This window comes from Epargyreus clarus, unplaced genomic scaffold (genome assembly GCF_041222505.1).
Source record: "Epargyreus clarus isolate Ecla_fem2 unplaced genomic scaffold, WU_Ecla_fem_2.2 ptg000026l, whole genome shotgun sequence".
Taxonomy (NCBI): domain Eukaryota; kingdom Metazoa; phylum Arthropoda; class Insecta; order Lepidoptera; family Hesperiidae; genus Epargyreus; species Epargyreus clarus.
Window position 1 is genome coordinate 547,244 of NW_027332233.1, and position 24,967 is coordinate 572,210.

Sequence of the window (24,967 nt, forward strand, 5' to 3'; positions counted from 1 at the left end):
TTGAATGAATAATGTAATAAAATTGTTCATTAATATCGTATTGATAAGATATTGAATGTTTCGTCTGGCGCCAAGTATAGCGCCGCCTAATGTATCTGTATAATTAATAACAAATGTGCAATTAATTATCTATACGTGGCGACGGCGTCTGTTAATTTCGCCATTTACGTCGTGCGCGGTGACTCCTCCGCGCACTCTTAACGCATAATAATTACACTACCTGCTGGTACTTGGGTCTCTCATAAAATATTATAAGTACATATACATACACAATTATTTTAAAGTTTATTACTTCCTTGTTTATTATTACTTCGACAAGACACTATCTACTTTCTCTTAAAATATATTGTGGCTACTATATTTTAGTCTTTAACTGCACATATGTTTTATGTGGAATTATTGAAATTAAAATTTATTACTGATTTAAAAATTATCTTACATAATCGAGGTGAAAATACTTAATATGTTTTATTTAACTTACCACATTGCCCTTAAAACATACAAAAGAAAGAATGCTAAGAACCCTATTGAACTTCCAAAACAAGGTTCAGTCATACCCTTAGTAAGTGCTACAGTATCTATCTTTTCACTACTACACTAAAAGTACCTTCTACTGATACAGTACCTTCTAGAAACGTCCTCGTTGCAAAAAATCAAAATAAACAAAACCAGGAAGCAATAATTTACATCGGTAGATTGCAGAACAGGGGCATGCATCCTGTTATCATGCGAGGGCCCAATAATACGATGCGGGGATTCAATTGAATGATTGGTCCCGAAGGAGGACCGGCCAATTTGGACCGTTGACCGGCAATTCGCTGCGATCACACATCGGAGGTCGGCGAGCATTGTGTGTTAATTCAATCCATATCCATATAGGCAAAGGATTTGAATAATGGACGCTATTGAAGAACGGATTGCTGAGCTATGTCGCGCCGGTGCATCTATAAATAATATGAAGGTGGTAGAATTCTGATACAAGTGTTAAGGTGCCGCTGTTGCAATGATTTCTGCCGTGTAACAGAGGTGTAGCGATGTTTTCTATTGCTCTAATGGATTCTTAATCAGAGACAGATAATGAGGAGTTGAAAATTAGCCCGCATGACAACGCATCTGTGACGAACTAGATCGTATCATACTCGTATAACTTCAGATTAATATTTTCACATTGATCAAACTCGTTTCATCGCAAGTTGTTTTCAATTGTTTTATCGTCAGTCGCAAGCCTACGTCTGAAAGTATCGCATACTCACAAAAAGTATAGGTACTTTGTGCTTCTATATTTTCTAGTTGTACCTACATAGGTCCCAGTGTGCGCACTGAAGCGTACCTTCCAATTCATTAACAACGTCCATAAATGTGCGCAGTTGGTTGCGGCCATTTTTCCCGACCGCAAACGTGTTTGTATCGTTTACTCGTGGTATCTTATACTCGTGAAAACCAAATATCAAGTTAAACTGAAACGACGAGATACCGTAGACCGAAAACGGCTACGTTGTAGATGTTCGTTTTCCATATAATCATAAGAAAACGTTTTCTTATATTAATATGAGAAGCTTATTAACGATTTCGTATTTGTATTTTCAACTGAAATGCATTTTTTCCAGTTGCAAATAATAGAAAAATGCACTCGTTTCGACGAATATTCCACTTTATTCGGTTCATCTCTTCCTTATTTCAGCAAGTGTTTTAAGCAAGGTTGTTTCGTTTACACATTTGCAGGTTAGCTATTTTTTATACCTTAGTGTTATAACGTTTGTGTAGATCAGCGATATAGTAAGATAAATTAATAAAAAACTGTTCTTAGTTAAGAAATGGCATATCGGAACTATACCTATTTCATATCCGCTCGAGCGCGGCGGCACATGCCCCATCGTTATCAATGATAAATGTTTTACGATTATGTCGTAATTGGTTATCATTTTTGCTACGAACGTAACGACCACAAGCAATTCGCATGGGAGGTCCGCGCCCAGACATGTTTATGTGATATGAAAATACCAAACAGGTTTGTATTTCACCTTGTTGAAGTTACTGCAGCCCATGGCCTATGGGCATTTATAGCGTAACTTAGCAGATGTGTTGTTACTTGTGGAGACTAAGCTGGTATACCCCCTGATTATGGTGCAATGCTAAGTATATTATAGACAAAATATAAAAGGCTAAGAGGGCGGCAACAACAAATAAACAAAACTAATTTTTCGTATCAAATTGAGAAAAAAACAGTTTTATATTTTTATGACATTACTCCTTACATGAAACAATACATAAATGTACCGTTGTTTAGGTTGTGACATTTTTAGGGATCTGTCGCGATTATGTGCGATACAAACACATTACGCGGCAGTTTTTGGTCATCTTCACGAACGTTGTCTCGTTATTTTGCTCGTGATGATGCAGAAAACTAATCTGTTTGAAAATGATCGTGTATGCAGAAGTCAGTAGCCATTAAATGTTACGTTTAATAATCTTTGAAGGCGATAATCGTATCTTAATATAAATATTTCTAAGTGAATAATTCGTATACGGAACAAAAACAAACTTAATATGAACAGTTCTTGCCAAAATTATTCTACTATCAGATTTAACCGTATTCAATTCCGCCAGAAATTAATTTCATCAAAATATCAACACAGTCCGAAGCTCAACATATTAATCAAACTCAACACTCAAAGCAAGTAGAATTTTGCGGCGGTGATTTTCAGCAGGTGCTCCTGAATTTAATTTGAAATTCAATGCACGTTCGAATGAAAATGCGAATCTACCCACTAACTGGTACTAATTGGTCGTGGATCAACTGCGCTTTTTCACGCGTAATATACTGTAAATATCAACATAACATATAAAAGTTAGGGCAAATGAGTCAAATTTTGCTTGGAAATTTAATTTTTGCAATATTTTGCAAATAATCAAAATATTGCTAATTTATGTTATAAAGTATTTAAAAATAAAAAATAAAACAGATAAGAAATACATTAAGTGCATATAACATTAAAACGTCTTTTTCATATTCTGGAATTAGGAATTAATGGTGCGATAATTCAGCGATTCTATCGTAAAAATAAACCTACTCTACGTAACACTGCTTCGTAATTGAAAAAAGCTTAATATAAAATTACACGGTATTCCACTGTGTATGTTAATTTTACAGCAGGAATTTGTGAATATTCAGCTCCACTGCACCAGCAATTCATAACAGTTATCGATCAGGCTCAAACAGCATGCCTTTTTGCTATTTCATTCACTAAAGATATAAATAAAATAAATAAAATGAATGAAACATTTAATTCACTTCAATAACCACAAGAAATGAAAAAGGTCTGACACACCCGTACCGCATTTTTGCTATTTCCTGAATAAAAACGATTACTTCTTGCATGTTTAGGTAAGAATTGTAACGTTTAAGAAAAATAATAACAACAAAATCTAAAATTGGCTACTGTTTTAATTGCCACAATTGTAACGAAATTGCTGTTATCCGCAATCCGCATTCTGGCTTAGGGCTATATGATTACTTGTAGAAGGCCTGTTTTTTGTCCCTGTAGAAATCAACGACAATTCGATGAATTGCGATTCGTAATTGATACTATTTATATTGTGCGTTCAGGAATTGTTTCAGCCTTTAAGAACAAAGAAACAAAAACTTTGTAAGTGTAATAAAAATAGGAAAATCTCACTTATGACTTTATTTTTATTTATATTTAATTTATCGCGGTTACTAATCACCACAACATTACATACTATAGTTACTGCGCATGATAAAGAGTTGTTAATAGAGAAAAGGAAAGATACTTATAATACTCGTAACTCTTATGAACAAAACTTGGTATAGAAATGTAACCATATTTGTAAAGCTTGACATAAAAATGTTTTTATTCTCGTCCCAGGTGGAACAGCGAGATGTCCCCGGCATCGACTGCGCGCACCTCGCTATGGACACGGAGGAGGGTGTCGAGGTGGTGTGGAACGAGGTGCAGTTCTCCGAGCGGAAGAACTTCAAGGCGCAGGAGGACAAGATCCAAATGGTATTCGACAACCTCACCAGGCTCGAGCATCCCAACATCGTCAAGTTCCATCGGTATTGGACCGACACGCACAATGATAAGCCCAGGGTGAGTTATACCTTATATCAGATTAAGTTGAATTTGGATATTCAACGCTGAAGATCCAGTTTTGAATCAAGCACAATTTATTGCTCATCTTCAATGGATTCATCTTATCTACACCTGGGATTCTTTACAATGTTCTCAAAAATGTATGAAATCTGTTAAACCAAATCTGATAACACTGCCAAACGGTGACTTACAAGCCATTACTCGGTTGACCTAAATCCTGCACTACATAGCTTGCATTGGTTAAAATAAAAGAACCTTCCCATTAACGAATTTGATTAGATGTCTTAACGAATAAATACCATATTACCATATTGTGTTCCGTATTTCAATGTAAACTTTCTTTTTACTTCAGGTGATATTCATAACAGAGTACATGTCGTGTGGCTCCCTCAAGCAGTTCCTCAAGCGCACCAAACGCAATGTGAAACGGTTACCGCTGCAGGCGTGGAAACGCTGGTGCACACAGATCCTGTCCGCGCTCAGGTAATTTGCGGAAATCATCTGAACATGCTAATCGCAAAACTTTCTCTACAGTGTCTTATTTCTACGTTATATTTTTGATCATATTTAGCTATCTCCACGGCTGCGTGCCCCCGATCGTCCACGGCAACCTGACGTGCGACACCATCTTCATTCAGCACAACGGCCTGGTGAAGATCGGCTCGGTGGCGCCGGACGCCATCCACCACCACGTCAAGACCTGCCGCGAGAACATGAGGAACATGCACCTCATCGCACCAGAATACGGATGTAAGTAATGGTCCATCCTTTTACTCTTTTCTGGGGTAAAGGGGGGAGAACGCAGCTTCCGCTGTTTCGATTCTGGTGCTACCTGTACGTTTTTCCACACTTTTGCTTTTCTGCAAACATAATATTTATATCGATATATTCGTATACATTTACATTTTAAGTGCTTGGAGTGTGGAAAACTAAGCGCGTGCTAGGACCGCGAACATGCGGAAACTGTAAACCATTTATGTATTTATTGCAACTTTATTTTCCTCGAATCAGCATCACAAATGGTGACGCCAGCGATGGATATCTACTCGTTCGGCATGTGCGCTCTGGAGACCGCCGCTCTTGAGATTCAGGGCAATGGCGACTCGGGCAGCCACGTCACGGAGGAACACATCATTCGTACGGTCGAATCGCTGGAGGAGCCGAGGCAGAAGGACTTCATATACAGGTACATTAAATATTCCCACAGGTGTCGTATGTAAGTCGGCTGTCGGTAAGTGACTCCTATAGGTATTTTAACACACTAACTGTGTTCGTCCGAACGATACGAAGTAGATGTTCATATGTCCGTTACCGGTGGTTGCAGGTGTATAAATAAGGACCCGGCGAAGAGGCCCACGGCAAGGGAGCTACTCTTCCATCCGTTGCTCTTCGAAGTTCACTCGTTGAAGTTGCTTGCGGCCCACACCCTCGTCAATACAAGCGGTGAGTTTAAAGTACATAAAACATATAAAATAAATCCTCCCTGAGGATTAAATATATGATATAAAATAAATCCTCCCTGAGGATTTGAGTAAAATACACTGAAAATGCAGCATCGATTTACATTTCCAAGTTTTAAATTTTAACATACACTATCAAAATACTTATCTTTCAAGTAAGATGAGGGGAGGATATTTTTGTAGAGTGAGTTTTAGTTTAAATTTAACTTTTTCAAATTATTTTAATAATGTGTAAGGTAATGAAACAAAACCTTTTGGTTAAGATCAAAAAACTTTTGGGTTAATTATTTATATTTACTGATTTTGTGCTTTGGTTTATCAAGTCCAACAATAAATGGATGTCGGTACCGTTACTTAGTTATAACTAGACATAGGATTATATGCAATTGCATATTTTTATATGCAAATGCATAAAACGCCACTTTTTTTGGTGTTTTTGCATATTTTAGTACTTTTTTATTGATAGTGCTTATATCAGTAGCTATATTATGGTTCATTCTATAAGATTACAGTTGGGTGATGCCTAATTTATATTATTTGAATTTTTCCATTTTGTTTATTATTTTCAGTTACTTATTAAGAAAATATCTTCATAAATATTTTTATTACTTTGGTAGATATTATCAAATGTTCTCATATGTTTACACTTTAGTAACATCAAAGTATAGCTGTCATTTTATTATGGTTCGAAAAAAATGAAAAATAATTCTAGAATTGTTGATAAAACTTGACCGTAATGCCAATAACTAAAGACTAACACCATTGACGGGATTCCCTATATAAATACGTGTAAAACAACGTAAAACTTAATAATTAATAGTAATTTGATAGTGCACATTTTGCCCTTTAAGTGCATATTTCGGCATTTCGATAGTGCATATAGTCCGATGTATAGTTACAACGTTCGGTCCATGTTACACCAGCGAACATATCGGAGACGATAACGGACGAGGTGTGCGGCGGCGGCGGCGGCGGCGCGCGCGCGTGGTGCGTGCGCGGCGGCGCGCGGCACGAGCTCAGCGCGCGCGACCTGCAGCCGCACGCAGAGAAGCTCGAGAAGTTCGTCGAGGACGTCAAGTCAGTACCGCCGCACCCACCTCGCACTCGCCTTAGGTCGTTTGTCCACCGCACCGTCACCGAGCCGGTACCGATAATTAATGATGGCGCCGAAGTAGTATACATACATTTACTATAGTCGCTCGTCCCCCGCACGTCCGTCACCCGAGTACTGTCATCCAGGCCATCGATATTTCGAGTAGATCGGCGTGACCGCTAGATCCGCACCGAGATTTTGACGGGCCGATTTGCCGGCAATATAAAACAAGTTGGAACTTGTCCGTACACTAACGTCACACGCGTGGCAGCTGAAAAGAATAAACCGCCGATATCGGTTGCGGTGGCTAATCCATCGCCCTCACGACATATTAAAATCGGCCCAAAATAATCTCGTTCTCGGTATCGGCTCAGTGCCGGTGCGATGGACAAACGACCTTACACTCGTACTGCACTCACATTGCACTCGTAGGCAGTGCGGGCGTGGTGCACGAGCACTGTGTTAGCGTCTCATTTGTACTACACTCGCGCTTACACTTATTCTACACTTGCATTACACTCATATTACACTAACGTTACACTCCTATTACACTTATTTTATATTTGTATCACATATAATGTACTTAATTTATGTTATGTATGTGTAACGTAAGTGACGTTACGTACTAACATGTTAAGCTTATAGTACATTTTGTTACAGATGTGATATTTTTGTTATACGTAAATGACATTCGCTCTACACTCGCGCCACACTCGACATCTTTCAGTTATGGGGTTTTAAACATACAAATGTGTCGTGTCGGGCAGGTACGGCATCTACCCGCTGACGGCGTACGGGCGCGGCGGCGGGCGCGCGGCGTCGCCCTGCGAGCGCGGCCGCGCGCGCGCCGCGTCCGAGTCCGCGCCCGCCTCGCCCGAGCCGCTCGAGACCCGCCGCGTCGTCACCATGATGTGCAGCCTCAAGCCCGCCCCCAAGCCCGCGCCCAAGCCCGACCCCGACGCGCACGACCTGCTGGTGAGTACCGCACCGCCGCCACGTCCGCCCGCAGAAATTATCAGATCGAAACAGATAATACTAAAATACTAGTAGTGCCCGCGGCTTCGCCCGCACTTTAAAGAAATACTATGACATACATAAAACGGAAAATTTGTACCTGCATTGGAATAACAGTGGTGCCATCTGTCGAAAATTGGTCTTACCAACTCCTAAACCCTCTTGGACTCTTGGACAACAACTTTGCTAAAGATCATCACTTCATCAAATGCATTATTTCCGATTCTATAACTACTTACGAATTAAAAATTAATTAAAAAAACCTTTTCCCATGGATTAAATTGTGAATCTAAACCATTCTCAAGTCCCCTTGAACACACACAACAAATTTCATCAAAATCAGTCCAGTCGTTTCGAGGAGTTCAGTGACATACACACGCACATAAGAAATATATATATAAAGATTATCCGTAACGGGTTTCAAAACCACCACTTCCTGCGACTGTTGCCGAATAAACGAATAAGATGCAATGATTATCATGATGGTTACAGATGACAATCCTGCTGCGCATGGACGACAAGATGAACCGTCAGCTGACGTGCGCCGTGTCGCGCCGCGACTCCGCCGCCGCGCTCGCGCACGAGCTCGTGCAGCTCGGCTTCATACACGAGGTGGGTCCTTTCGTTTATTTCAAACAGGTAGCAAGGTAGAAGCTCGGTGCTATATTTCACGTTAGTAAATCACTTTCGTTTGTGAATATTTTTAAACAACTTTAATTGATACTTTACTTGATGTTGATTACAATACCCTTACCATTAGTTTTTACGTTTTGACAAATATGACTGTTTTGGTATTTGTTTACGTATTTGCCCATACGATTTCCAATCAGCGCCCTTACCGGATTGTATCAGAACTATAGTGTCAGTAACGTAACATTAAATGTTTAAATTGACAAAATGGCACTTTATGTTTTGTCTCTCTTTTTTGCGAACATGTAAGGGAGACAAAAAGTTTATTGTCACTTGATCACTCATTTATTGTTACGTTTACTCAGACTACTGAAGGAAACGGAATATAATAATGGATCGAGTAAACGTAACGTAAAATCGTGAGATGTTTTGAGATTCTCAGAGGGAGCAAAATGAAAAGAATGTTTACAATAATTGCAGGCGGACCGCGAAAAGATTTGCCGGCTGATGGAGGAGTCCCTCCGCAGCAGCTTCGGGCAGCCCGCCGCCGCGCTGCCGCTGCGCGCGCCGCAGCACGTCGCCAGCTAGTGCCCGCCCCGCGTCGCCGCCGCCCCGCCGCCCCGCGCCGGACGGGGCGGGGACGTCACGCGGGCCGCGGGCGCGAGCTCGTCGCCGAGCGCCGGCCGGGTCGACGACGACCCGCGGAGCGAGGGAGCGCGTGCGTCGCCGAGCGACGGAAGCGTCAGGGACGTCACGCAGGCGGCCGCGAGCCCGTCGCCGCGGACGAAGCGGGTCGGGGACGTGTCGCACGCGGGCGTCGCGCGGCGCGTCGCGGCCGGCGCGGGCAAGGGCGCGGCCGGCGGCCTGCGGGCGGCCAGCGCGAGCGCGGCGCCGCGCGTCCGGTCCCGCGTCGGCCGGGCGCCGCGCGGCGTGCGGGCCGCGTCCCCGCGCGCGCCGCCCCGGCCGCCGGGCCGCGCCCCCAGCGTGCCGGGCCGCACACCCAGCGTGCCGGGCCGCGCTCCCACGTTGCCGGGCCGCGCGCCGGGCGCGTGCAGCCGCTCGCCGGCGCGGCGGCCGCGCGGGCCGAGCCCCCTCTCCCTGCACAGGCAGCTCCACTTGAGGCGTCCCAAGTAGTTTTTCCCCGCTACGTTTGTAAGATTTCCTCCAACGGTACGTAGAATTTCCATTCCGCGGTAATTCCCATGAACTTTCCATAATTATGCACGTATTGTGTAAGACCCCGAGCAGTCGTCTCCACTCAATCGTGCCTCATTTCATTGACAATCGAGTAAACCCAAATTTTATATTACTCATCTGTGAAACTCATTTTACTAATTTAAAATATACTCCCCCTAAAGTGAGATACCTAAAGCCCCTACAATATCCTACTCCACTTAAAGTGAAATATTGAGCCATTTAAATATCCAATTTCAATGTGTATATTTCCCATCATATTTCCCAATTATGTTGCCGAATATCCATTAACAACTATTTTTGTAAGTTTGACTGTTTCCAATAAATTTGCAGTAGGTATATATTAATATTAAACTATGTGCACTCGCTATAACTTAGAACATCGAAAAAGTTTATTGTTAACATATAATTAGCCGCTAGCCACAACGTCGTTATTACTATTAGCGTAACAATTATTGAAACAGTCAAATATCAAATTTTGAAATGAAAAAGCTCAAGTGGATCTGCTTACGTTTCCTAAATTTCCTCCCCTACACCAATGCAGTATAACTATGGACTATGTGAAGTTCTCTAAGCATTTAATATTTACTACATTTGTACAAGAAGTAATAAATTTTAAAATATTTATTTGAAATTACTGGATATTTGTGATAAAATCAGATGGTAAATACAATAATGTGATTTTATTAAGCTTATTTAAAAAAACCTGGCGATCTGCTGCATAGGTAAAGATAATATTTTGAAATATTTTTTAGGTTTCAATTTGTAATTTTCATGTTTTATGATGTTATCCCCCTCATAAATTTTATTAAATAAGAGAAACAACATAATCTTGAATAAAAGTCTATGTCCATGAATGTATTTCAAATCTGATTTTATTTTATACCTGGCGCATAGACTAAGTTAACAAATTGGCTCCTAATCCAATTACACATTCTGGTATCGCATCAGTCATATAGATCCAATATGAAGTTATGCCTATTCCACTCGGATGGCGCACTCCTTAGTCGGTACGCGATGTGATTTTATTGTGAAAAATGGTTATATTAGGAGTCTATTTTTCAAGCTTAGTCCTCGTCCAAATAACTCATAATATATGCGGCCGCGGACACACGACATATTTGTACGACGACATAAAACTGATAACATGACAAATGGTACACAATCCTGAACATCAAAAGTATTGTTTTTAAAGTCTATGTAATAGATATGGCCGAGATATATGTCTACACATCGTCACTAGGGTATAGCTTTATTTAAACGTATCTTAGGTTACACGTGACATGTAACCTTAGATACGTTTAAATAAAGCTATTTGAAATTAAATTTGAAGGACCTAATTTTAATGTCACATTATATTGGTTATGCCCATAGATATATAATCCTACTGACGTAGGGGTTATGCCCACTATGGCCTTCTAAAAAATGTCACAGGTTCTTAAAATATATATATAAACCATGTGTAGTCGTTATCTGTGTAAGTCGCAAATAAGTGTATGGCCGTGTGAACCGCAGCCGCGTATTGCAATAGTCTAAATTAATGAGTATTGAAATATTATACATAACTAGTAATGTGTTCTTATGAAGGAGATTTAAGTGTCGTCGAAACTTATATTTTAGCACACTCGTAGGGACTGTCCTCTGTTTAGTATGTTAAGCGCAGCTGGCCTGTTGTCGATTCTAATGTTAGAAATTTGAAATGATTTTAGGATGCCCACAATTGTGAAATTGAAACAAATATTTCGTTCGTCCGCTCGCGACGGGCGGTGTGTGCGGCATCCGCTTTCCTATTATGCATTCACTAGTCGAGAACGAATCTTTATTTAAAAAAAAACCGATTTTTTTTTTCTTTCGATGAATAGGGTTTTTTCGTCATGTTTGAATTTAATAAAATAATTTTATCGTGTAAATTGTATAAAATTTGTGTCGGAAAGATGGTCGGCCCGGACATCGAGAATGCTTTAGTAAATATAGTGATTTGTATGAATGTGTAAATGTAACGAGATGATATTTAAAAAATATTTAATTAAACGATTACATTAAATAATTAATTAATTAATAATATTATTGTAACGATATATGTATAGTGAGGCTTCCTCTTAGAGCTTTATGGATATGATTATTTAAGTATACGGAAATTTGAACATACTCACTATGGGATTAAGGTTGAAATTTGTAATATGCTCGCATTGGAAATTTAAATTAAACAGTTTGCGTTTTCTAGTTACACAGTCTCACGAGATTATATTTTTGTCCACGATTTCTTACATTTATATGAAGGTAACAGAGTATTTATATACGACATCACCATTATAGTAACTTTTTGTAGGGTTTTGGTTGTAAAGTCAAAATACAAGTGTAGTTATTGTAAGCTTCACACAAACGGTAGCCGACGCGCAGGCGGTGCCACGCGCACGTTTGTGATAAAATTGTTTGTCTTCAATATAATAGCAAATTGTTGCAAGATGCTTGTTGTTAAAGCGTATGTAATTAGGAAGTTTTGTACATCAGACGGTCAATTGTAAATTCATGTGATAATTCGTCTGTAACCGTAGCCGATTATATTGCATTTATTCACGTATATTTTATTCACGAAACACTTCATTCTCCCACTTTTCTATAGCGGTGCTAGTACTCGTACACCATTTTGAATCGATTCGATCCTTGTATGGTTAAAGTAGACCCCGAGAGGCACCTTGTTCCTAATTAGTTCTGTTCGTTTGGTGCTTATTCCCGAATTTATGTCAAGTGTCTTTAGTTTTTACGGAAAATAAAACGTTGGGTAAAGCTAGTGGTGCCAAAAATACGAGGTGCCAATTCTAAAATTTTCTTTTGTTTGGATTTCGGATGACTTTGTACGTATTACTTCCAGCCATCCCTTCTCGCAAGCAATACGAAATAGATAAATGTTTCCTAGCCTTACTAAATAAATATAATATAAATATTAATTAAGTAAATATAAAAGTTAGCTTGACATAATTTTCTACGATACGGAGTCAGCGCAGCCGAGTTCTCGTTCGAAACGGACCTACGTTTGTTGCATTTTAGCTGTAAATTCCTTTTACATTTTGTTGTGTCAAAGTTATTATTTTTTTTGCATCTCTTCACGGACATCCTTGTTCAGTTCACTCGCCGCGGAACATAATTTAATTAGTTCGCGTTTGATAAAGTCTCAGTTACCAAGCGTTCAAATTCCAAATTATTTCACAATTTAAACTAAGGTTTGCAAAACAATCTTATTAGCTGGAATGAATTAAAGCATAGTCAAAATTGAGTAGCGCGCGAGTGCGTGTGTGCGGTGTGGCGCGAGTGTTAGCGTAGTGGAAACGAAAGACTGGCTAGGTAAAGGTAGGGCGCCTCGCTCGCCGTCGGGCCGTGCCGGGCCGTGCCGTGCGGTGCCGTGTCGTGTCGTGCCGTGCCGGGCCACGACGTGTCGTGACGTGTCGTACCGTGCCGGGCCGTGCCGCGCCAGATAAAGCGCGCGGTCAGCAATAGGCACCTCTACTGGAGGTCAAGAGGTTGGCCTGGCACCGGTATCGTCAGAAGGGAGAAAACCAGTTGGATCGTGCCTATGTCCATTTTTTATATAAACATTTATTGAAATGAAAATAATCACAGAATCATCTTCTGCATACAACCCTGCTTCTAAAACAACAAGAGCAAAAATATGTAGAGCTTCCAAAAGATGTCTGGGTACGTGCAATAGTTAAAATGACAATTTATTCCTGTAAAAATTTAAGAAGATACAATTATAAAAAATATATTTGACCATTTATTGATATTTATTATCGTTAAACCACGTTAAAAAGTGATTTTAGGGTTATGTAGTTCTCAATAAATGTTTATTTATAAAATGAGCATAATATGCATGAATCCTCCCGGTTTCCTCGCGGTGCCGGCGTCGTGTGGTGCCGGCGTCGTGTCGTGCCGGGCGCGGAGAGCGAGGCCGGGAGGCAGGTATGTAGCTAGTAAAGTGACGAGTTCTTGTAAATATTCGCTTTTAGTCTAAAACTATACTTTGTAATGATTATCGTAACGCCGACGCGAAGGCCGTAGCTTGTACTGTATTTATTTATTGGTAAATAATCGTGTTTTCTACGTTTGTTATGTAACGTTATTGAACGGTTTTGTCAACAGCAACCAACCTAGTGATCTTGATTGTGCTAAGCTTCGATATCATTTATTTACGAATTGTTTTTTTTTTGTTATGATTTTGCCTGAAAATTGTATCGTTACTCTAAAACGTTTATTTAAATCCGTTTTTCTTTCTCAGAATTATTTATGTTTATATTTCAACAATTATTTAAAGCTATAATGTAATTAATAAATATTGAAAGCGTCTTAGCTATTATAGGTCATTACATGTCCTCTAGTTAAGACAAGCCACTGTGACAGATACCAACACAAAGAAAATTTTGGCAATCTGATATTTAATTGAACAATTTCCACCATAAAGCAAGACGGACAAGCAAGTTCATATACACTCAGAACAACTTATGGATGTACATTTTATGTTTGGCCAAGTAAGCAAATTATTAAACATTTTTTAATTCTCGAATGTACAGTGGGGTGTCTGAGCTGATGACTAGTGTATATGGTCCATTATAAAATGATAGCATTATAGGGTATTAGGCGGACCACAAGTTGTAAGGTCTCTCGCGATCGTAACTCTTGACCCGCTGTGAACGCTGAGGGTCCCATTGTTGCTTTTTAAATATATTGTTAAGTAAATCTGCACTGAGGAAGTTATATTGTTATTATAAGCGGATGTGAAAATTTAAATATTGATAGAATTCAACCACAGTTCATACGGATAAAATTCACAATTGTTAAGTTTTCATGGCCGTTTTTAATAAGTATAAAGTATGTATTTTATAATTATAAAAATCTTATTAGTCGTAATAACCGATTGTTTAAATTCAGTGACAACCGCAATGAACATAATTTATTACTTGCAAACAAAAATGAATTTAAGATTTAATTAATAAAATAATTAGAAAAATATTGTCACGGTGGTTACCAAAGGATTTAAACAGTCAGTGCATTGTAACCTCTAGTTATTTTAGTGACCTGTTTACCCTGCAGAGTTTATCGAAGCTAGAAATAGTGGCAAAATTGTTACTACTCAATGTGATATAATCAAATCACATAAAGCTATGTTCATATTAACGCGAATTACTTGGGAAAGAGATGAAATGAGCGTAATTATGTGCAAATTACGCTTCCACGAGATTTGTGTTAGTTTGAACAGAGCTCAAATGATCGCTGCACAAAATTTTGTAAAAAAAAAACACTTGGTTTGTTTTTTATGCTGCTGCTAATCGACAAAATGTTACCCCATAAAAATCTTATTATACAATATATTAAAGTACGATCATTTTAACATATTACAAAACGAAAATAGCGTCCACGGTTTGAGGAATTTCACGTGACCTGAAGAAAGTTTTGGAAAACTTTCAAACGCGAAGTGTACTGGAATATATTTTTTTCCGTTATAATTTAAGCAGAACATATGTCGTTTAGGAGCAGCATTAGCTGTACAATGAGATTGTCTCTGTCCGTCGTTCCTTCCTGAATTTTGTTCTTGTATAGTTAATTCCACATTTTGTTCATCAATTTACCTGTTTTTTATGTTTTAAAATGGACACATTTGTGAGTCGACGTCGGTTTTATTTTGTATATAATTATGATCAGTGTTCTGAAGTTTCGTTATACCCAAAGAGGAATGTGTTCATTTATAAAATTGTCTCTTTTATTTTATTTGAGTTTTTTTTATGAATTGAGATTGTAACATAATTATTTATTGGACCCAGATTTGCATTTCCACTCGATTTCTTTATTTTTATTTAACCCTCGTCTGAGCTGGAGTATGTAATTCTACCCTCTAGGCTACTACTGTATCGTACTACCCTCTATTGTAATTATGCTCAAAATGACGTATAACCCGTTTCAAGTGATCGAACGATCGAGTGATGTTTGCATATTATTCTAAAATGAAAATGTCAATAAAATGGTATTTTAAAAAGCTTAAAGTGTTTCTGTTCATTATTTTAATACTTTCCTGTCTTCATTATGGTAAAAATATTAAGAAAATAGTTATTGTCTGAAAGAAAAACCGATTGATGACACTGATGGGTAGGCCAATTACACTAGCTATAATATAATGCCTTTAAACCTAGATGCGTACAAGTCGAAATACACAACCTGGTCCTTGGAGCCGGATACACGATATGATCCCAAAATATAACATTAGGATATTTTAATAATACTTTTATTACAAAACATAACACGCCACAACAAATCACGCAACACATTTCTAAAACTTAATTTAGTTAATATATTTAACATTTGACATTAATTATATGATAACATCATCGGTCACTACATAACTTAACCTATTTTTCGCAATTTAGTGATATTTGTGTGTCGTTTGTTCAAATTAATTTTATTAATTGGTGTAACTAAAAAGGTATAAATTAAGGTTCTACACATAATATTTTTTATGTTTAGTACATCGAATACTTACATCTTCTGATACATGTTACAATATTTAAGTACTGGATGTACTCTTGTTAGTTTATATCATTAATGTATTAAAAAATAATGTAAATAGAAAACCGCATGTCATTTTCGTGCTAAGGAAAATAAATAACTATAGGTAACACAGATTTAAAATTTACGTAAAAAATAAAGGAGTATATTTACAAAAGCCCGCACTATAACAAGCTAACCTTAGCAACCCGGAAGTTCTCTTTGGTAACATTTCTTCACGCCTCCTTACATATATTATACACACAAACAGTCTTACATTAATATGTATAGATCTATATATTATAGCTGAATAGTTCTGGTTGTAACTTTACGATCTTAAAGTATAATATTACTAGAACTGTTAATACATATTAATTTATGATGTAGTCAATATATATAATGTGCTTAACGCCATCTAGTGTTTCGTAACCGAACCGGTTTATTTCGTGGTTAAATTCATCATGTTTCCACTAGATTAGCTACACGTTATATTTTTCATCGTTATATCACAATAACTGTAAACTTTAACGAAAATGATTGATAATATAATTATTGTTCATGATAAATTATGAACAATAATTATATATCAGTAACATTTTTATATAACGTAACCAAAAAAAGAATTTTTTATCCCAACTAACGCTAAGTGGTCGGTACAGCTAATTGATAGCTCCTAAGTAGGATAGGAGGCTGATTTAAGGTCAATTGCAGCTGCTGCTCAGCCAACAGCCGCAGCTTCACATAGATGTGAGGTTGGAGTTGCCGTAGCCCACATAGAGTTCTACATAAATGATGTTCATAATCTGTAGGGGATCGGCAGCGTGATAGGCTTCGGTTCTATCTCTTGTTTCTCCTCCTGCTCCGGCACGTAGTAGTGCAGCTCGTATGCTGGCGACAGCTCCACTGTCACGTTCTCGCAGTTCGGGTCGTAGGGCTGCTCGTGGAGTCTGATAGGTTTGTAGTCACCCTGGTTGCTATACGGCCTTCTGAAATATGCCCTTGACAACGCGACATCCTTTTCGTGGTAATTTGACCCATGCACAATACTATTGTTGTACAGCAAGGGAAAATCGGATTTGAACCGTTTCGCATTCTCGTTAAAGTTCGCGACGAATCTTTCAAGAACGTCCTTACGGAATTGTGATTCATAATCGTATTCTTCGTCCATTCTCATATTGTCTTTCACAGTCGTAGTTTTTATCAACTCGCTGATGGTGCCGCCCTGCGTCGGAGGCTGCGTGTACGCGACGTACTCGCCATGTTTGTTAGCGTTATCATGGGCTTCATTCATGTAGTCCTTGTATTGTTTTATAATATAATTAGCTCTGTTGAATCCCTCGTCGTTAGAAATGACGCCAAAGTTGTCATCCGGCGGCACAGTGTTCAACGGAGGTGTGGTCAAATAAGCATTTCTATCAAAATTCTTTGGGTCCGATTCATGTTCATCCTTTAATCTACTCATGTCTGGACTGCTAGTGTAATACATGCCGTCGGTAGTATAAGGGGTCGTTGTTAACTTGTGGTAATATATGGGTAAATCATTTTTCGGTGGCTCTGTTAATGTAAGAGGATTGATTTTGTGCTGAACATTTTTATGTTTGTTTTTCCTCGGTCGCGTAGTAGTTCGGGGTGGAAAGTATTGTATAGTGCCCTTTCTCTCCGGCATATACCGTGGCATTGGATTCGAGTATAAAATAGGCAGTGGTGGAGACGTAAATGGTGAAAAGGTCGTTTGCAAGGGGGGAGTGAATTTTTTCAGATCAATTTTAGCCATATTTAAGTAATCCTCTATATCATCTTCGTCATTGGTCTCGTAGTAATCAAATAAATTAAACAATTTGGGTGGTTTAACAGTAGTTACTTTGGTTGTTACAGTAGTTAGCTCTTTATTGGGGGTTAATGTGGTTTCTGTGTTTTGCGTTGGGGGTGCGGTAGTTGTAAGGGAAGGAGTGTCTGTTGTTTCTGAGTTTGTTGACGATACAGGTGTAGTTTGAATGGGCGTGACGATAGTAATACCCGTAATAAACGAAACGTCGGTTGTGGAAATGGTGCTGACAGAAGGATCTTCAGCTTGTGTTGTACTCGTATTCTCTTCTGAACTGCTATTTTCTTCATAATCCGTGTAGAACACATTCCCAAGCGAGTCAATCTTCTTTTTCTTTGACTTTCTCTTCTGTGCCATCTGGTCGAGTCTCACTCTAAGATCGGGCACTTCATTTTTTCTATCCTTCTCTGATATATTGTTCCATTCTGTCTCTGTCTTGTTCTTCAAGACTTGAGTGAAGGGCTTCGTAGAATTTTTAGGTTTAAAAACGATTCCAAGCGAACTGAGACTTTCATTTCTCCAACTATTATCGTCGGGGTCTCTTACAAAAGGTTTAGCTGGTTGAACTTCTATTTTTTTTAAAGGTTTATAGTTTGGATTTACTGGATAAAGAATTGTATTTTTAGCTTTATCTGAATTAATAGGCTTCACGCTTAAGTTATCTTCAGGTGCAAGATTAGTAGGTAACACACCCGCATCATTAAACTGCGTAGTACTAATTGTATATGTATTTACTGCTGTAGGTGTATCTATTTGTATTTGCTGCTCTTCGTCTGGATGACGCTTTGCGTTATCTTCGTTATCGTTTAACATCTCTTCTTTTAACAGCTCCTCCTTAATCGCGTCCTCAGTCTGAAAAAAAGGTAACAATATTTTTATGAAACGATTTGGATATACTAACTCAAGTACATAGTCACATATGGATCATAGACTTACCAATTGACTTTGCGATTCTACTCTTATTTCGATTTTATCTTCAGGTGTTTCATCTTGTATTTCTGGCGTTTCCGCATCAAAAGGACCTTGCAACATTTCTGTGCCATTTGGTTTTAAACCAATTAATTCTTCCGCGTCTGTTACTTTTGCAGACAAATCCAGGTACCCAGCCCGTTTTGATGATACTGTATTTGGAGATTCCGAATCAATTAATGGTGAAAATGTTGAAGTTACTGGTGCATCCATTACAGTTATATTTTCTTCAGTTGACATTAACGGAGTCGACGTTTCAAAGTCACTTTTTGTAGTAAATTTCGGAAATGATAATAAGTCAGTTTTTAATTTTTCTAGCGATGGTATGTCTGAAGTCATAGCGTCCTGCAACGAAATGCGACCTTGCGTTGTTTCTGACTTAACCATTACTTCTACTTTATCTGTTACAGTTGCAACTCCTTCAGAAATTGTTGAAGATATTTCCAAAAAGTCCGTAGTAAAGTCCGTGGAAGTTATTGGACCATCGGTAGTAGTAAATACACGTTTTCTTTCTATAATTGTGTATTTTTTACCCGAAGGCGCTGTAACGCTATCTGTTGACATTTCCATAGTCTCAGATGTAATTTCTGAAGAAGATACTTGTGTAGTTGTTTCAAGTAGAGGTGTTTTATTTTCTAAAGCTATAGTTTGTATGACGTCGGTTGTAGGTTCACTTTCACTTATTGTAGATGTTTGTTCACTTTGATTCATATCTTCTGTAGTCGGTAAAAAATTAACAGCATTTGTATTTGTAACGATATCTTCATTTTTACTAATATTTGTTTCTTTGGGTTGATCAGTTATTGCTGGTACATTTAAGACTTTACTTGTATTTGATGTAGTTAGTTCAGTGATTGATTCAAAAGGTATTTGTAAATTTGTCTCCCTATTTTCAGTAATATTTTCATCTACCGATTTATCTGTTGATATATTTTTTACATTGTTATCTTTATTTACATTTCTCTTGACATTTTCTGTACGCAGTAGTATTGTATTAGCATCGTCCTTTGCATTATTTAGTTTTGGGCTGTTAATATCATTAGGTCTCTTAAAGTCATTTTTTAATTCCACCGTTAAACTTTCTTGTTGCACTAGATCTTCACCGGCCGCTCTCGTAACAATATTCTTGTGAGGATTCACGCGCCTCGGCACCGGGCCGCCAACGACGGCCAGTACAATTGTTGCGGACACCGCGAAAAACCTGAAACAGATATATTACGACATTACTACACGATTACGCCACCGGATCGATTAATAGCGTTTCTAGACAACGTATTCGTAGTTTCTTACCGGCTTAATGTGCGAGACCTAATATAAAAATATGAATTGAAATTAAAATGAATTTCTTGTGACATTGATATGGTGTCGGTTAATGCTTTCGTTTGTTGCCCAACTAACGGCGAGTAACAGACCAGCGTGTTCGGCGATCACGCACGGTTTTCGCAAATAAAATGATTTGTGGGGGTTACTCGTGATCGATCACGCAGAGGCTGGTATCCTCCGCTCGCGTGCCGCGCCGCCGTTAATTAGTTATACGCACCTCTCAAACGACATGGCGTGAAGAACATATAGCTCGACAAATTTACTACACATACTTATACATACGTTCAAGCAACGGACGTGAACTGACGGACAATCGATTATTATTAAACAAACGCAACAGCACCGGTCTATTACAGAGCGTTATGTTATTATTATATAAGGTTTGTTATAATGAGTACTGTTTGTAAAACATATCAATTGAAGGCGATTGTTAATTTGTTATACGATTGTACGTATACCCATAGGTTTGTCGTACAACTATTAGATAATTTTGAAAGCAACTGTTAGGACAAATTTTTGTGAGAAATCAACAGCTACAGTGATCAACTTTTATGTGTTAGTCATAGATTAGTAAAGATACTTCGCCGCCTTGAAATTGAATGAAGCCACAAACGGCTTATTTGTAAGTTCTTTTTTTGAATTCTTGACAAATAAAAACATTTTTAGAGAAAATTTACGAATAAATAACTAATTCTGCGTGATTTCCATAATAAATAAATAATTATTTCAAATATTTTAGGGACATTTTAGCACGGAGACGTGGCAAAACTTTTTTACGCAACTATATGAATTCTCAAAACTGGGTACATTTTCTTATTAGGAGTGAGTAATCTTTACTTATCTATGGTGTTAGTTGCAAATTAGTGCCCCACGTTTTAGGGTCTAAAGTCTCAAACAGTTTTCTGATTACAAAATACACATTATTGAAATCCTTAAGGCATGATCTTATTGGTCATTATTATTAAAACGCACGGTGCCCGGGCTAATTCAATGAAGATCACCCAAATTATTAAGCTCATTAGCATAGCAAACTACTAGCGAATTCAGTAGTTAAATACTCGAAAAAATTGGACACTTTAATTAGTGTAGGATAAATACAACTTCCACACGAAATCAAAGTGGGCACTTGTCTGAGAAGGAAGTTAACTGTTATGTACTTACTGATTTTTTCGTGATAATAAAAACAATGTTTACATATTACGGCTGCATTTCAATTCCACTTCACATTATTTTACCCAAATTGTTAAGTACCTGATCAAACCGTTTTCATTATTTTCAATCCATATTTATTTTTTAATATATTAAGTATTTGTGAACATTGTGTTATATCTTCAATGTGTAAGAAGTCACCAGGAAGTAACTAAGTGCCTTTTTTTTGATGAGGGGGAAACCTTCAAAAGGTACCCAGTGTCGTGGGAGCGGCACGGGGTATGAACTTAAAACTACACGTCACGTTATGTCTTACAGACTTATATTATTATAACTTTCTGTAATTGAGGTGAAATTAATATCCAATTGTTCAGAAGCACCCGTGTAGAATTTTATTGAATATGAATACGTTTATTAAACAACGAAAAATATTGGAAGAGAAAGAACAGAAGACAACAGAACAGAAATGGAGAAGACCAAAGGCAATAGGTACATATATTATCCCGATCGGTTGCATGGTTGTAAGGGCAGATAACATGAGGCACGACGTGACGTCTTAGGTTAGCCGTTGAAAATATAATGTAACTCTCTTAAGAATTTCTTAAAACTTTCGACACAACGTTGGTCATTGACCTGTAGGTACTACCGGTAGTCTATAATATAAGAATGCATTTTTTCTATGCTGCCAAGACATTATGTAGTATTAGATAATGTAGGTAATTGACTTAATATTATTGGATTTTTATTTGCTTCATTAATCATTAAAATAACAATATAATTAGGTACTATATCCTAAAATCGAAGTTTATCCTACACTAAATTGAGTTATTTTCGCAATTTAATTAAAATGATGAAATGCTTAATTTAATATTATTAAAAAGCAATTATTTATAGTTTATTGCCGGAACCTGAGTAAACATAGAAATAAATACGTGCATTACTGACAAACATAAAAATATGTAAATTGTATAAGCTTATATAAATATTTCATTTCACAAAATATTTAAATATTCCTCGCTAAATATTTTTTATCCGAGTATCCCTATGCATTATACTTTTTGTTCGCGATTTTACTGCACACTGTGATTAGAACCCGGCGCTGTAATTACCTCAATTTCTATCCATCGCAATCGTAGTAAACAAATATCGAGCGTTAGTAACATAAATGATTTTGTGTAATATAGAATGGTCGTCAGCCCTTAGAAATCTCTTGTTTAACATAATTTACGTAATACATTCTAAGATATCCGAGAAAAGAAAGTTTTGCCGTAGTTAGATGATTGGATTGATGGCAATAGAGTTATGCACAGACGAATCAGATCAATCATCAATGATCAATCCCTAGTGTTAATCCCGTATTTGTATCCAACCATATCCAGAGGGGAAAAAATTAAGACAAATTTGCCCCTAAAATTTAATTTTAACTTTCTTTTAATATTTTATGATTTTACCTACTTACTTAATACAAAATACATTGAGTACGCCAGAACTATTTTTTTTAATAAAGAATAGGTTTGTACACATTTATAAAACTAAGTACCCATTCCTTATAGGTAGATACGTTTATATTATGTGTACTTAGTTAATATATTTTTCAAAACAGCAGATTGGGACCTTGATGGGATCTTGACCCCTTTACTTGAAAAACAATAATGAGGATAATAATTGATGCCATTGATGATAGTAATTACCATAGTTATGCTATATTGTGTTGAGGCGACGGTTGGGGATGAGGCCCTATGCACCGCAAGTTTGACGAGAACTCAACACGGGTTTAACGTTTAATATACGTAATCTTAATACACAAAAAATGTAAGATCATTTCTGCGTTAACAAAACATTGTATCCACAAATGATCAGTAGAATCTTATCTTCATCAGATCAACATTTTTTTATAATATAAGAGTAGCAGACGAGCATGCAGTCCACCAGATGGTAAGTGGCTACTGCCGCCCGTGGGCATTTGTAATCAACGCCAGATAGGATTAGATATTCCTACCTGAGGTCGGCCACACATGCGCCGCTACCCCTGAGAACTAAGCTGGAACGCCTCGGAAAAGTTTGTCTCCCTTACCACACCCTTCAAACCGGAACACAGCAGCGCCTAACACTACTGTTATTCGGTAGAAATAGGTGTAACGGTGGTGCCGCCGGAGTCGAACCACAAAGGGTTCTACCACCTTCAAAACATATCTCATTTTTTTAAAAATTGATAAAAGTACAAGTATTATTAATTTGAATAAAATTTATCTAAGTCTGTCTAACATCTCACAAGTAAATTTTTGTCATGTGGAGATGTCTCTGTACATAACAATTTAAGTTCGGAAGTTCAATAAATGTCTTAAAATATCGTTAATGACTTCAATGAACAAATAAAACTTTACATAAAATGAGTATTTTAAGATCTTGGCTGACACTCTACTGCGTGTCTAGATAATACAAATGATAATCCTGAAACTTTAAAATAATGAAAGAAATAAGCCCGTTTGATCTAACAAAATCTTACAAATCGACGATGCAACGTATTGGAGTGATGCAAGCCCCAATGATACGAGCCAATAAGTTGTACTTCAACGTAAACAAATGAAAACAATGCGTTAGGAGCATTGAGTTATAATGTAGTACGTAGTACATTATAACTCAATGGTTAGGAGCTATCGCTGCACTAGCGACGAACGAGTTTGTTGTGTCTGCGCGCGCGCCGCTATGTAACGCTATGTTAATGCGCTTTTTGCGCACACACATCGCCCAAGCGTAAATTTCATTCCTTTTCATATTGTTCTAATTTATTTCGATAACTTCGCAAATCGCATGCATAAAACAGCGTAAATTAGTATGTTTAACCGACATTTCTAATTGCCATTTGCACATATATTCAAATTACCATGTATTTAGGGTACGCGGAACATTTTGACAAATGACGCGGTTAATTTAAACAACAAATACAAATATCATATCCTTTTAATTATTTTTACATGTACATATTTTGATTTACTTATTTGATTAGCCATGTATCCGTACTTATAGCAAAATAAATATTATTTTACCGATTATAATATAAAAAAAAAAAAAATATGCCTTAATAAAAGTTCGTTGTATTCAAAATTTCAGGGGCCGTTTTTATGGACCGCGAAGTGTTGTACCGTGGAATTGTTTAAAAAAGCGTCCACAAACCGATGTACATACTCGTACACGGCAGCTATTAGCTGCGTAACGCACTAATTCACGTACCTGATCGTGTTGCACAGTGACATCTTCATAGAACAGCTGGTTGCATCACTCTTAACACATGATAGAGCGCACGCGCGCTCGCACCGGTCGCCGTTTGATTACTGCTTGAGGCTTGCCGATATTGATGATTATCCACTGTCGAACGGCTAACTTCCTTCCATTGAGCAACGATACCGCACGGTAAGGACGTTTGTTCTTCTATTACCTGGATTTCCAGTCTTCATTCCGCAGCTCCGACCTTCACCGCAGTTTCCATTCGGACATCGGACACGGTACCGCCGGTCGTAACGATTATAACATCGATAACGACTAGCCTAGGAACCTATCAATTACTACGGGCGGGCACTAATCGATTCAGTGATATATTATCCATATCCTCTTTTAATTTTCATGTATGCACTTATGATCGATCTCAATAAACTTATTAACTTAC

The 24,967-nt window shown here is 37.9% G+C and overlaps 2 protein-coding genes across 3 annotated transcripts in view; one reads left to right on the forward strand and one right to left on the reverse strand.

Annotated features, from left to right (window-relative positions):
- The window catches only part of Madm (MLF1-adaptor molecule), a 67,912-nt gene extending 58,928 nt beyond the window's left edge, over window positions 1–8,984 (forward strand). The window contains exons 2-10 of the mRNA XM_073087279.1: window positions 3,888–4,112; window positions 4,468–4,598; window positions 4,687–4,865; window positions 5,127–5,301; window positions 5,440–5,558; window positions 6,499–6,652; window positions 7,436–7,643; window positions 8,175–8,294; window positions 8,793–8,984. Coding sequence (XP_072943380.1) covers window positions 3,888–4,112; window positions 4,468–4,598; window positions 4,687–4,865; window positions 5,127–5,301; window positions 5,440–5,558; window positions 6,499–6,652; window positions 7,436–7,643; window positions 8,175–8,294; window positions 8,793–8,900 — 1,419 coding nt within the window. The 3' untranslated portion in view covers window positions 8,901–8,984. The remainder of the gene's footprint in view (window positions 1–3,887; window positions 4,113–4,467; window positions 4,599–4,686; window positions 4,866–5,126; window positions 5,302–5,439; window positions 5,559–6,498; window positions 6,653–7,435; window positions 7,644–8,174; window positions 8,295–8,792) is intronic.
- A 4,713-nt stretch (window positions 8,985–13,697) lies between these two features.
- Window positions 13,698–24,688, reverse strand: LOC140753461 (uncharacterized). 2 transcript variants are annotated; one of them, XM_073088073.1, is made up of 3 exons: window positions 24,535–24,688; window positions 18,799–20,032; window positions 13,698–18,714 (listed from the first exon to the last, which is right to left on the reverse strand). In XM_073088073.1, the coding sequence occupies exons 1-3, from the start codon at window positions 24,561–24,563 to the stop codon at window positions 16,834–16,836; spliced, it is 3,144 nt and encodes a 1,047-aa protein (XP_072944174.1). In that variant the 5' UTR covers window positions 24,564–24,688; the 3' UTR covers window positions 13,698–16,833. The 2 variants fall into 2 exon arrangements, with proteins under 2 accessions (XP_072944174.1, XP_072944173.1); XM_073088072.1 differs by lacking the exon at window positions 24,535–24,688 and adding an exon at window positions 20,372–20,400.
- Between the last annotated feature and the right edge of the window lie 279 nt (window positions 24,689–24,967).